General features: G+C 42.7%; 1 protein-coding gene across 1 annotated transcript in view; it reads left to right on the top strand.

Annotated features, from left to right (window-relative positions):
* Positions 1–12,260, top strand: part of LOC118226079 (exostosin-1b-like) — a 65,482-nt gene that overhangs the window by 38,531 nt on the left and 14,691 nt on the right. The window contains exons 2-3 of the mRNA XM_035415356.1: positions 8,713–8,806; positions 11,608–11,715. Of these exons, the coding sequence (XP_035271247.1) occupies positions 8,713–8,806; positions 11,608–11,715 (202 nt within the window). The remainder of the gene's footprint in view (positions 1–8,712; positions 8,807–11,607; positions 11,716–12,260) is intronic.

Below are 12,260 nucleotides of genomic sequence, written 5' to 3'. Positions count from 1 at the left end.
GAAAATACCACTAGTCCATTCAGCAAGTAATTAATGACCCTCAACCCCCTCCTATTACATGTCTGCTTTTACCACACATCCAATCAAGACTCCAGGATGAGCTCCAGAATCCCCTCTAAAGCCTGTAAGCCCTCAGTAGTTATTACTTCTGGTGGCATAGCTCCTGCCAAAGTTAGTCATTTATTTATAAGTTCATTTCAAAGTTTTAAAACGGTCTTGGATGACTTGCAGTGTGTGATGGTGTTAAACTTGCTTTGTCATCTCCTGGGGGGTAGCAGTCGGAGAAACGCATGAGTCGCTGTTCAGATGAGTTAGGGGAGTGCTCTCTATTCAGATTTGTGAGGAAATTAACAAGACCTCTAGTGCCTCTTTATCATGTATGAATGTTTACAGTGCTTAGCTCAGAGCCGTTGCTGAACTAATACCAATGCCGCTGCCCTATGTTGTTTTATTTTGGCTTGTTAATGGTTCTTTGTCCAGTGAGCAAGACCACAACAATTTGACAATGATATATTACAAGGAGATCTGATGCAGAATATTCAGTGCTATTTTCCATATTTAGAGTATTCACTCAAATTGCAGAAGTAAATCATTTCTTAGTCTGGTACAAATGTACATTTAACCCCCCCCCCCCCCCCCCCCCCCCCAACTGTATGCTGTGCCCTATTCGCTGAGTTATCTTTACATTTGTTGTGAGAATTATGTTGCCTAGTAAGTAAGTAAATAAATAAAGACATGGAATATGTTTGACTTTTGGACATTTGGAATTATCTTTCAGCCCACAGTGCTTCCAAAAGATATGCATTCCTAGACAAATACACCTTTATGAACATGTTTATTTGATGTTCACCAAAGACCAATGTTGGCTGAAAACTCAGAAGGAAAATATGCCACTGTCGCTTTTTTTTCATTTACTCTTGCTAAAGTGTTCAAACCATTAGACCATTAGACATTAGTATGATGCGTAGATATGGTAAGTGCATAGTGAAGAATTCTTAATTTGATCAATTAGTGATGGCATTGTGGTTGGCAGCAGCAGTTCCTGGCACATTCATGTGACAAAGGCCTCATGGTGCCATTCTTTCATTCTTTGGTATTGCCATCTATTCACTCAGTACTGAGGCAGGATGTCTGTGAACAGCTGGGATTCAGTCACAGGACCGCAGCCTAAATCATATGCCTGCAGGCAAAAATATGAAAAATAAGCGGTGTGAATTGGAATTAAGTAAATTAGGTGAAGCCATCATGCCATCATATCCGGGGACTCTGAAGGCTCAAAACAGGAGCAGTCTTATTTTGCCTGAACTTGGTGTATTACCATGGAGAAGGCAGATGGCCAGGGTGAGAACAGGTTTTTTGGACTGTACTAGAATGTTTTAGAGGTAACGGGAGGGGCTGCTCTGGCAGAAGGTGCATCAGGGGGCTCTGGAGCAGAACCAGCCCTCCTAGTTGCCTGTCAGAAGCAGAACGACAGGGAGCTTGTTAGTCTGTCTCAGTGACTGACTCCACCTAACATGTGCACACTTTACACAAAGCCACTGCGAGGGTCAGTGAGCGTTGGTCACCCACCCCCACCATCACCACTCATTTCCCCATCTCTACTCCCACTCCTAATGAGACTGGTAAATTATCTCTTATCCCAAAGTTTTCGCCTTTTTTGCCTGCCCTTTAATCTCAGCCTCCATTTTCCACTCCATAGGTTCTTGGCATGGAGTTTTTGAAACTTGACTTTTAGTCTGATGTTTACAGGTTTGAATCTCAGGTGTGATACTGCTGTGTTTGGGCTTGCTAATACAGCTAAACGGAATTAGTTTCTTTCAATATTCAACTTATAATTGGATAAAATGTAAATCTATGCTGAATTGGGGTAACTCCATCTGCTTAAAAAATAAATGGTGATGTTCAAATCCACAATGTAATTCATGTTCCACAGAGAAATCCATTCTTCATGTAATTCCTTCTGCAGTTCTTTAGCTAGTTCTGGAGAGAGGCTGTTTGAAGCTCAGGTCATGATCATCACAGGAATTTCCATCTTGCTGACTTTCACATGGGATGTGGAAATGACCATCAGACTCAGTCTTTCCAGGTCCTGCTGGTTACTGAGTAATATTTATTGTGCTGTTTTACTCCATCTGTGTATGTTGCTAGGACACCAACATCTCTTTTTATGTTGCCTAAACTTTCTCCCACTCTTTCCTGTGATTTTTAAAATTCTGATTGGAGGTTGCAAGAAGTTGGGAAACTGTTCTAGCCTGCTTTAGTCATTTCCCCTAAACCCCCCCCCCCCCTCCACTAACACTGTCTCTTTCTTTCATAATCCATTAATTCCCAGTAGAAATTTAATGAGCAGTTTTAATCACCTTGCTTGCAACTCATGGCTTTAATTGGGAGCTCTTCTTGACATGCTGAAATGAGCTTCCACTGCCTCCATGGAATTGTTTCAACATTTTGATCTCATTCAGTTATTTATCCCTTTGTAGAACATGGCTTCTTTGCTTGGCTGAATGCTGGGATGCAACCTGAACATAAGTCCATAAAAAGGTCTGTTTTTATAGAGTTTTGGCATTTAGTCATGTACTTGGAGGCCAAAAGGAGGGGAAGAACATTGTGTAGGAAAAGGGAGAATGTTATTAGCGATGACTGGGCTGGAGGCGTGATTAATGATGCACTTTACTCAAGGTGTGCTGATTAATTGCTAGAGCTGGACCTTGTGGTCGCAAGTCCATTAATGACCATCTGCTTCAGTGTGCTTCCAGTCTGGATGATTCCAAACAGCAGAGTGCTGTGGTTGTGTTGAACAGAATTAAAAACAGTGGTAAGCTGAATTTACTGACGGCCTTAGAAAGTAACCCCTCTCCCCCAAAGCACCAGCAGTATCTGTTAAAAAAGAGCTTCACCAACGTAGCTTCAGTGCCTGAGCTTCTCCTTCCCACCAGCTATTATTTTTCTGTATCTGCACTGTTTGCATCTCACCTGACCTGACTGCGGGATGGGGGAGATGGAACAGCTGCTAGCATTTCGTTCCAACATTTGTGTTTTTCACAGGAAGTTTCAGGATAAAGGTCACACCTTTACTAATGACTCATTCATCTGTGATTTGAAATATGATAAGAAAATATGAAACCTTAAAATCATGATAAGAGTGGGTGTAAAAACCCATGAATTTACTTTATTTCTATTTACATTAACAGTATTTATACCTGGTCATGCATTTGTAAGGGCTGACGTACATGAGTCTCATTTGCACATCATGCATTTCTACGGATGGGCATTTTCTGAACTAATTCAGATTAAGGACAGTCCGCTTCCTTGTTGAAGGGTCCAACAGCAGTGTCAGTGAAGCATATCTGAAGTAATGGCAGTGGATGAGGTTGTCTACACCAGAAGCGAATGTGGCACGAATGGTTGTGAACCTATAGTAGGTGTCTCTTCTCTATTTTCAGCTTGCTGTGCAGCACAGTGGTGTTTATGCACATGCATTTGCTCTAAAATGCTGAATACATATTTGATGTAGATTGCATCTGTACCAGTGGAGAACAGCAGATATTTTAATTAGCAGCTGAAATACTGGAAAACAGGCCTTTTAATTTTTGTGTGGGCTGGGCAGAAGGTAAATAAATAAAATGAAATCCTTGAGAGGAAGGCAGCAGTGTGTCTATCTGAGGGGGTGTGGGGGGGGGATACGGTGAGAAATGCTGATCAGGTGACAGTCTAGAAGAGAAGGGGAGAAGAACATGACAGTTTGTGAGCTTGAAATATAAGAAGTTGAATTGATACTTCCAAACTCCCATTTGATATCTCATAGGCTACATTTTCACTCTTAATGCTGGCAGAATCGACTTTGTGGCAGCATTTGAAAATTTGCGCAGTATTGAAACAACAGGTTCAATTTCTGATTAAAATGCACCAGTTTTGTAAATTATTCTTTCCGTCGCTACACATATGGGGTAGATTAGCCTTTAATTCTCTGTTTCAGATAAAATTGACCAAACACTTGATTTTGATTACAGGATAGTTTTCATTAAAAAAGCTGAGGTGTCAGGAAATGAAGACAACATGCTGGCCAATTACAGTACTGCTGGCCAATTAGAGTTCTGAACTTGAATGACAAATTGAGACATTGTATCTGGAATTGTGCATTTCCTTACCTTACGTTCCAACTGTATAATGATGTTCACTTGAAGTTTATAGCTCCCCTTTAGTCTGCTAAAGGTTAAGCTGGTCCAAATGGAAAAATTCACCTGCAGTTGCCATGGAGAGTTGTTCAAATTTGCCTGAAGCGCTGGTTAGGAAAGGTCATAGAATTTCATCAGTCGCACATTGAATCCAATCAGACCTACGAAACTCATCTCTCTCTCTCTCTCTCTCTCTCCCTCTCTCTCTCATGCAAAAACGTATCCATTCCCTTTTCAGAGTTAAACCACCAGAGGCAGCCTTCACTCTCTCCACTGTTCACTCTACCCTCTTATCTGAATGGAGTCTGCGTGTGGTCCCCCATCCTCTTCTGCTACTTCTCTTAGGATCGAGGGTCTGTCCTCATTAAAGATTGGATTCATCATATCGTGAATGCTTTCCAATGCAGCTGCCAATTGATTTGAACGTGGGGTAACGTTTGATGAAGTTTCCTTCAGTTTTTTCCTGAAGAAAGGGACGTGTCAAGGACAAGCCACTTACAGCTGGAGTGTTTTAGCATTACATGAGTTTTGTAATGCTGCTTTTTATTTTTAACATTAAGCTAAATGTTCCCGGCTCTGCATACATTTCCACTGAACTATTGGGGAAAAAATGAAGGGGGATTACCTATTAATCATACTCTTTCCTTTCATGCCATAAGAGTTACAAAGTAGGCTAGCTGTTGTTGATTGCAGCACAGCAGGGGAAACCACCTCTTGAATGGCAATTGAAATGTCTTTCTCCACTTCCCTCCATCATTTGATGTGAGTTCCCACAGAATTTGAAAGGAGCACAAATTCTGGAAGTCACCGCTCCTTTCAGATTGCGGATGTATTATTCAGGTTAATACGCCCAGTCCTACCTTCCGTCCAGAATGACGCTATATTCTTGGCACAGTACTGCCCAATGATCACACTCACATTTTTATTTCTATGTCTGAAGCTAGCGTGAAACTTATGGTTATAAACCAGACAAACCGATGCACGCGCACACACACACACACACACACGGATGAGATGCACTTTCTTCTACATTCTGAGCAGTACCTGAAACAGAGATTAACTATTTTACGAAACATGAACACACAAACAGAGGTATTCTATAGAAATTCTGTATTCTTGTAACATGCATTATTTTCACAAACCAACACACACAAGAATACACACATACACATACTCTTTGAGGACTGTGTTACCAGTCCTTTGTATGAACATGGGTGTGTTCATCTCCTACCTCTCCTCAGGAAATGCTTTTCCTAATGGAGATTGAGTATCCTGCTGTTGACGGGGTGAAAACATGCACACACATCTCTCTCCTGTCTGCACCAGAGTGCTTCCGAAAAGCTTGTCACCCACACTTAGCCAGAGTGACTAACTTTGATTTGATAGGAGTGTGCTTGCTGCCTTGTAACACAAGCATTTACATGGGGGAGGGGGATCGTTTTTGCCTGAAATTTATCTTCCTGACAAGCCACAGCAGAGCAGATAAGCCAGAGCTCTGTGCTAGTTTGATAAAGTGTGGCATTTTGCTCAGTGCTTTCGTAGGTGACAGGGAGTCATTGGTCTCTGTTCAGTAATTATTGATTCCTGGCTCTTCTAGCACTTTTTGTCATTAAAAAAATATGAAGCTACCAAGGTTTCTCCAGGATTTAAAAACCGTAGGCTGTTTTTCCACATGGTTTCATGTTGTCAGCATTAGTTCATTAATCTTGTGATGGTCCGTACTATTCATAATAAAGCAGTAGTTTCATCGCATGAAGTTTCCCAGAAGTGACTTGGTAATAAATCAAAATTTCTTGGGTGGAGTTTAGGGCAGAGGGATCGTTAGAGTACATGTATAAAATATTGGTGATATGTAGCATATGTAGATCAGAGGGGTCTCCATGGGCAAAGCAGCTATAACCTGCCATCCGTGGCAGTTTGGAGCTGGAGTTATTGAAAATAGCTTTACCTCATGCAGGGTTCTGTCCCTGAATTCTTGAATAAAGTGCATAATTTCGATCACCAGCTGTCTGTAAAATGATGTAATGGACAATGATGCATGCTGTGGAGATGAATAATGAAAGTAGTATAGCTGCAAGCATTCATTTTTTTACACATGTTTTACAAAGCATATTTCTACAGTAGACGTGGTTGAAGGTTTTTGTGTTGACAAGGCTTTTGTAAGGGCAGCTGATGCGTTTTGCTGGTTTCGGTGGGTTTAACTTATTTGACTAGCGTGGTTTGCAGAAGGATTAGTATTCCAAATTTGCACCTATAACTGACTCCATTAAATGGAGGTGTTTCAAGAGGTTAATGTCTAAGGAAGATGCAGTTGTATCTTCTGTGATTGTAAACTGTGCTCCATGTGTCATCAGCGTTTTACAAGAACACAGAAGATTAGTTCCTTTCTCCCAGGTAGGCCTAATTGTCTGCCAGGAACTGCAAAAGCCGTTCTTCTTTGGTTCTGCCTTAAAGAGGGACTTAATTTCTTTGTGGGACCAAAAACAGGACACTTTCACATGCAGTTGATGCCAGAAAAATGTGAGAGCCATCTACATAAACTGAAAAAGGGAATGCTTCTTCTAGGCTGCTCATTGCCCACTGAACACCAGTGTAAATTAGCAGATGATTCCCTCTGCACTGAGCCTACATTCAGTTAACCTGGCTGATGAAAGATGTGTGATAACATGTCTGAAGACCAGTGTCATACTATTCTTGACAGTGACACTGTCTGCATATAAAGACTTTAAGCTCATGTGAGAATGTGTGAGAGTGTCATATGGCCAAGGGTCCATGTCACTGATCCCACTGTACCACAAGCGGCACCGGTGTGCTGTGTGCAGGGCTATTTGTCAGGTCTGTGTGGGTTTCGTCTTGTTCTAATTACACGCTAATTACAAACAGGCTTAAAGCCAGCTCCACTGAGTCACCCCCTTTCTGTAATCAGATTTATGGCAGAGAAATGGCTCTTGTGTGAGTTTGTGAGGCAGCACCTATGAGAATAAACTTTCAAAATGGAGTTCTGTGTCATGGCTGAATGAATACCGCATGTTGTGGTTTTGATGTTACAGTGAATTTTATTGTATGTATAGGAGTACTTCGAGTTGACAAAGCAGGGTTGTGGTTTTTGATGCCTCTGATAGGAACAGCCAGGATCTCTTCTATGTGGATAAAATTTCAAGGAGCACGTGACGATTTACAGACTAAGCTAAGCTACTCTGTGCTGCATTTTGATTCACCTCATGTAATAGTGCACATAGGTACTATTGACTCATACTGTTCTTAATAGGCAGGCATTAAATCAGTACAAATAAACTTGCTGACTCAGGCAGCCGTGTGCTTTATTACATTATTTCACTTGTTGGGACATGTAGCAGGGAGCATTGTGCTCTGCTCTGAACTGGTTCTGCCCTTGGGCTTCTAGCCCAGTAACCCTGTTCTGGAACCCAAGGTCTCCTGATAAATGATACCACTGTTTCTGTGTTTTACAGAAGTCAAAGTGAAAGCAACATTCCATGAGCAACCTGTCTTCTCATGCTTGATTTTTTAAATTGTCCCCTCGGCCTGTAAATACAATGTACTGTTTGAATTTGTTGCAGAAAATGTTTGCTGGATGCAAATTCAGAACCAAAAATGCTTTCGGTGCAAATATTCCTATGGGCACATTCTAGCTGTAAATGGACTGCTGCTGATATAGGGTCAGTGTTTAATGGAGAATACCTACATTTGATAGATGCAAGCCAGAAGCATTTCCACGGCAAACTTACCCAGGCTCTCTAATGTGCAGCCCAACCCCAGATATAACTGTGAGCTGGCCACGAGCCCAGGAGAGGAATTGGGAGTGGGCGTGCACTCAGCCAGCCGGCTGCACTTCGACGATCAAAAGGGGGATCATTAACAAGCCTGATTCAATATTAGAAATGGAGTATAATTGAACTAGGGTTTCCGACCATACAGTGGTAAATGGGTATGCAGCTAAGTGAGGTTGTGATAGTTCTGGTGATGGGGAAGGGCTTCGCGATGGGCCTTGCCTTGCTGTACCCTGAGGGTACATCTAAGAGCCATTGCAGACTGTGTCACGCCATGCTAAAAGGGGAAATTCAGCTGTCACTGAAAGGAGCCAGAGTAGACGATAAGATTCGAGAGCCGCCTGTGGAATTACGGTGAAGATGAATTAATTCAGTTTAAATTATATTTAAATCTCCGTGCCTCTGTATGTGTGATTACCTTCACATGGTCACGGCTCAGTTTGACGGAGGACTTAGGCGGGTGTCTTCTATCTCACCTCATTGCGTTTGCACATTTGACGATCCTGCTTCCTGAGCGAATGAGCACGACTGAGAGAAAGAGAGAGGGAAAGGGAAAGCGAGAGAGAAGGAATCGGGCGTTCTCTGCTGCTGGCTCAGCTGTCACACCTGGGGCTAAAGGTGTTGACGGCTTGGCAGATGGAAGTTTTCCCTGTCAGTGGCCTCATTCTTTTCGGTTCTCTTCAGCCTTCGCGGGGCGTTCCGGAAGCGCTGCTGAGCTCACGCCGTCTCTCCCCTGTCTGCCGTTGCAGGTTTGACTACAGAGAGATGCTGCACAACTCCACCTTCTGCCTGGTGCCACGCGGGCGTCGGCTCGGCTCATTCCGCTTCCTGGAGGCTCTGCAGGTGAGCACACACACGCTTTTTAACCTGGGAGGAGAAGCATCTCTCGCGCACGCGCACGCACGCACACACACGCACTCACGCACATACGCACACACACACATGCTCACACACGCACTCGCACGCACGCACGCACACACACACACACACATATATATATGCATGTGCGCAACACACATGCACGCGCACACGCATGCACGCACACAGGTCGTGCACATTTTAATATCTCTCATGCACACAAAACCCATGCATGTGGAAAACAATAAAACGTTACTGGTGACTGAAAAGCATTAACGAAACGATACGGACATCATAAAGGTGGTGAATTGTTGTTGTTAATCACCTGGACAGATGCTGACCCCCCTTAAATTCCTCTCAGTCCCTTCATTTCCCTATGTGCTGCTATAGGGTGAAAGGGCCACAGTCTGGCGCTTGCTGCTCCCTTCACACAGCACTGTTAGTTCAGCGGGATGATTCTGTCTCTTCTCATCCTCCTCAGATGTTTCATACACATAAACAAATATTATCCTGTCAGGAGTTTGGTACAATGCAGGCCTTTTTTAAAAAATAAATCAACCAAAATAGCAGAAAATAGAGAACGAGAAAGGTTCAGGCAACGGTCAGACTTCATTTATCGGACATCCTGCACGGAAACATTTAGGATTGATGTTTGTTCCCTGTGCATAATGGCTCCTACACATTTTGAGAATTTTCCTGTCATGTCAGGTCGAGGCTAGCGCTAGTGCCTGTAGTGTTTATGTGACACCTTTATGAGTTCATGAGTAATGGACCCCATTACAGCATGTCCTATCCACACAGCAGAATTCAACAGACCTCTTTTATCTGTTGTTTGAAAGGTCAGCTTGCTATGGATTGTTATCCAGTCTCGTAATGTACTGCACACTAATACTCTTGCTTGCTCTCGGCGTACCGCCTTCAGCACTGCTCAGGCTGTGTGATTCCAAACGGGCATCAATATCACATCTGGCTTGTTATTTATGGTTCTTAACACTGCACTTTTTAAATCAGATCAGGTAACGGGGAAAGATCGGTCTGTTTGTGATGTTCGGATTCCAGTGTGTCTCTGGAGCTAGTGCTGTGTGTTTGGTATTGGTGCAGGTGTACAGCTTGTCTCTCTGGGGTTAGTGGGCTTTTTTCTGGTCTCTGGTGCAAATGCAGGCTCGTGGCTGGTGTCTCTGGTTTTAGCCCCGATGCGGGTGGGTGCAGAGGCCCTCCAGACTGCAGCTGTGATGAATGACAGGAGACAAATGGCAGCGCCTAATCGCAGAATGGCACCCAGCTTAACGGATTAGAGACTGAGCGCTCTTGTCAGGGCTGGAAGCCTGGTGGCCATATTCCTGTCTTGTTTCGCGTGCACACGTGCTGGCAAGCAAGTAAAGAAACAACAAACAAACAAACACACACACACACAGACACACACACACACACACGCACACACACAAGCACACACGCACACACACACGCACGCACACACACACGCACATGCACACACACACGCACACACACATGCACACACACACACACAATTTATTAATGTTATAAATCAGTCTGTTTCAGTGCCTGGCAGCCTTTATGTTTGCTCTCTTCATCATGGCTGTGCTTAGATCAGCAGTAAGCAATCGTGAGGGTGACAGAGATCACTACCAGACATTATTTCCTCTTCTTTTCTTTCTCGTTTAGTTTATTTTATGGTTTCTATGCAGATCTCTTCTGACTCAGGAGTGTGCTGCCTGTTTTTAAAGAAATGGCTAATGATTCCTTTAATTTGTGTGACAAACCTGTGTGTACATGCTTGTGTGTGTGCACGCGTGGTTGTGTGCCTGTTTGCTTGTGTAAATAAAATGACATTCACAAATATTTTTCATATCTTACAAACAAAAATGTTTTTTCACTCACAAATCTCAGACAAATAGTAGTCTTTTTTTTTTTTCACTGAGTCTACTCCAGCCAGTCAGATTTCAAGACATCCTTTTGCAAATACCCACATTACTCTAACCAATCACAGCACGTGTGTGCTCACTTAAACCAGTCAGCTTATTAAGTTTTATAAGCGCTGCAAGGACAGATTTTTGTGGCAGCAAGACAACGACTCAGTCAGGAAGATGGCCGTAATGACTGTCTCCTTGCTCAATGAATGAATCCTGCTATTTGAGAGCATGCTCTCAAATACTGTACTTATAAAAAATTTAAAAAATTAAAAATTAGTGTCTGAGAGGATTTTTAAATAAAGAAAGAGCTGTATGATTAACATGGCCATAAAGACTCATAAGGACATGCAACAGTCTGCAGTTTCTAGCTACATCTTATTACATTTAGGTTAACTAGTTAGCTTGCTAATTTGAACACTTATTGAAAACAGTTCTAGCTAAATGTCCTGCAATGAAAAACTGCTGACAGTTACTTAGCTAGCCATAGCTAACTAGCTAATGTTAGTGTGCGTCAAGCTGTGGTTCAAGCTACCTATCATTGGTAAATCTTTTTAAAAAATTTTCAAGAAATTTAAATGTATCATTACTGTTGTCTGTTTGGGAGAGGCTTGTTTCTGAATGCAAAAACATATTTGTGAACCAATTTTCTTCGTAAAATATATAAATATTTGTGAATCATTTCATTTGTGTCAGATTCATATAATTTATGTAACAATTTGTGAGACAATATTAACCCCATATAAGTGTGTGCATTTCAGGCTAGTAGTGCATTTGGAATACATACCTGCTCTGTCTTTAACATGCGTGGTCCGTGCTGAGCTGGTTGTGTCTCTGTGTCTAATGTGTGTGTTTCAGGCTGCCTGCGTCCCTGTCATGCTTAGTAATGGCTGGGAGCTTCCCTTCTCTGAGATCATCAGCTGGAACACGGCCGCTGTGATTGGGGATGAGAGACTGCTCCTGCAGGTACAGCACACTCCCACTTTACTGGCCCTCATTCTCACACCTTCAGGGTCAGCCATTTTACCTCCTTACCTAGCAGGCATATCGTTCTGAATCTAAATTGTATTTGAATTAAAATTCTATTTTTATCTTAAATTGTATTCTTAACAACTTGACAAAACAAATCTGTTTCCTACTGATGCCTGAAAAACAAGATAATGTCAAGGAAGAAAAATGATGAATAACAAACTCTCACGCACTACATTGAAGAACTTCAATCTTTCCTGCCTACTCTGCCAAGTACAACCCCCCCCCCCCCCCCACATCCCCCATTCCATTCTCTGACATTCTGTGACTGTCTTTCAGATTGTCAATCTTGTTCCACGGTCTTAGCACATATCTGCCCCCCCCCCCCCCCCCCCCCCACATTCACACACGAACAGAAGGAGGAAAAACAATCACTTGGACCAGCCAGGCTTCATGAGTCATTGTCACTGGATAACTTCTACCCCCACCCCCCACTTCAAGTAGAACAATGAAAAATGACTGCCAAAGTGCAGAGAAGTTAA

Source organism: Anguilla anguilla, chromosome 1 (assembly GCF_013347855.1).
Source record: "Anguilla anguilla isolate fAngAng1 chromosome 1, fAngAng1.pri, whole genome shotgun sequence".
In the NCBI taxonomy this organism is placed as follows: domain Eukaryota; kingdom Metazoa; phylum Chordata; class Actinopteri; order Anguilliformes; family Anguillidae; genus Anguilla; species Anguilla anguilla.
Note: the sequence above shows the minus strand (reverse complement) of the source record. Positions and strands in the feature narration are given on the sequence as shown.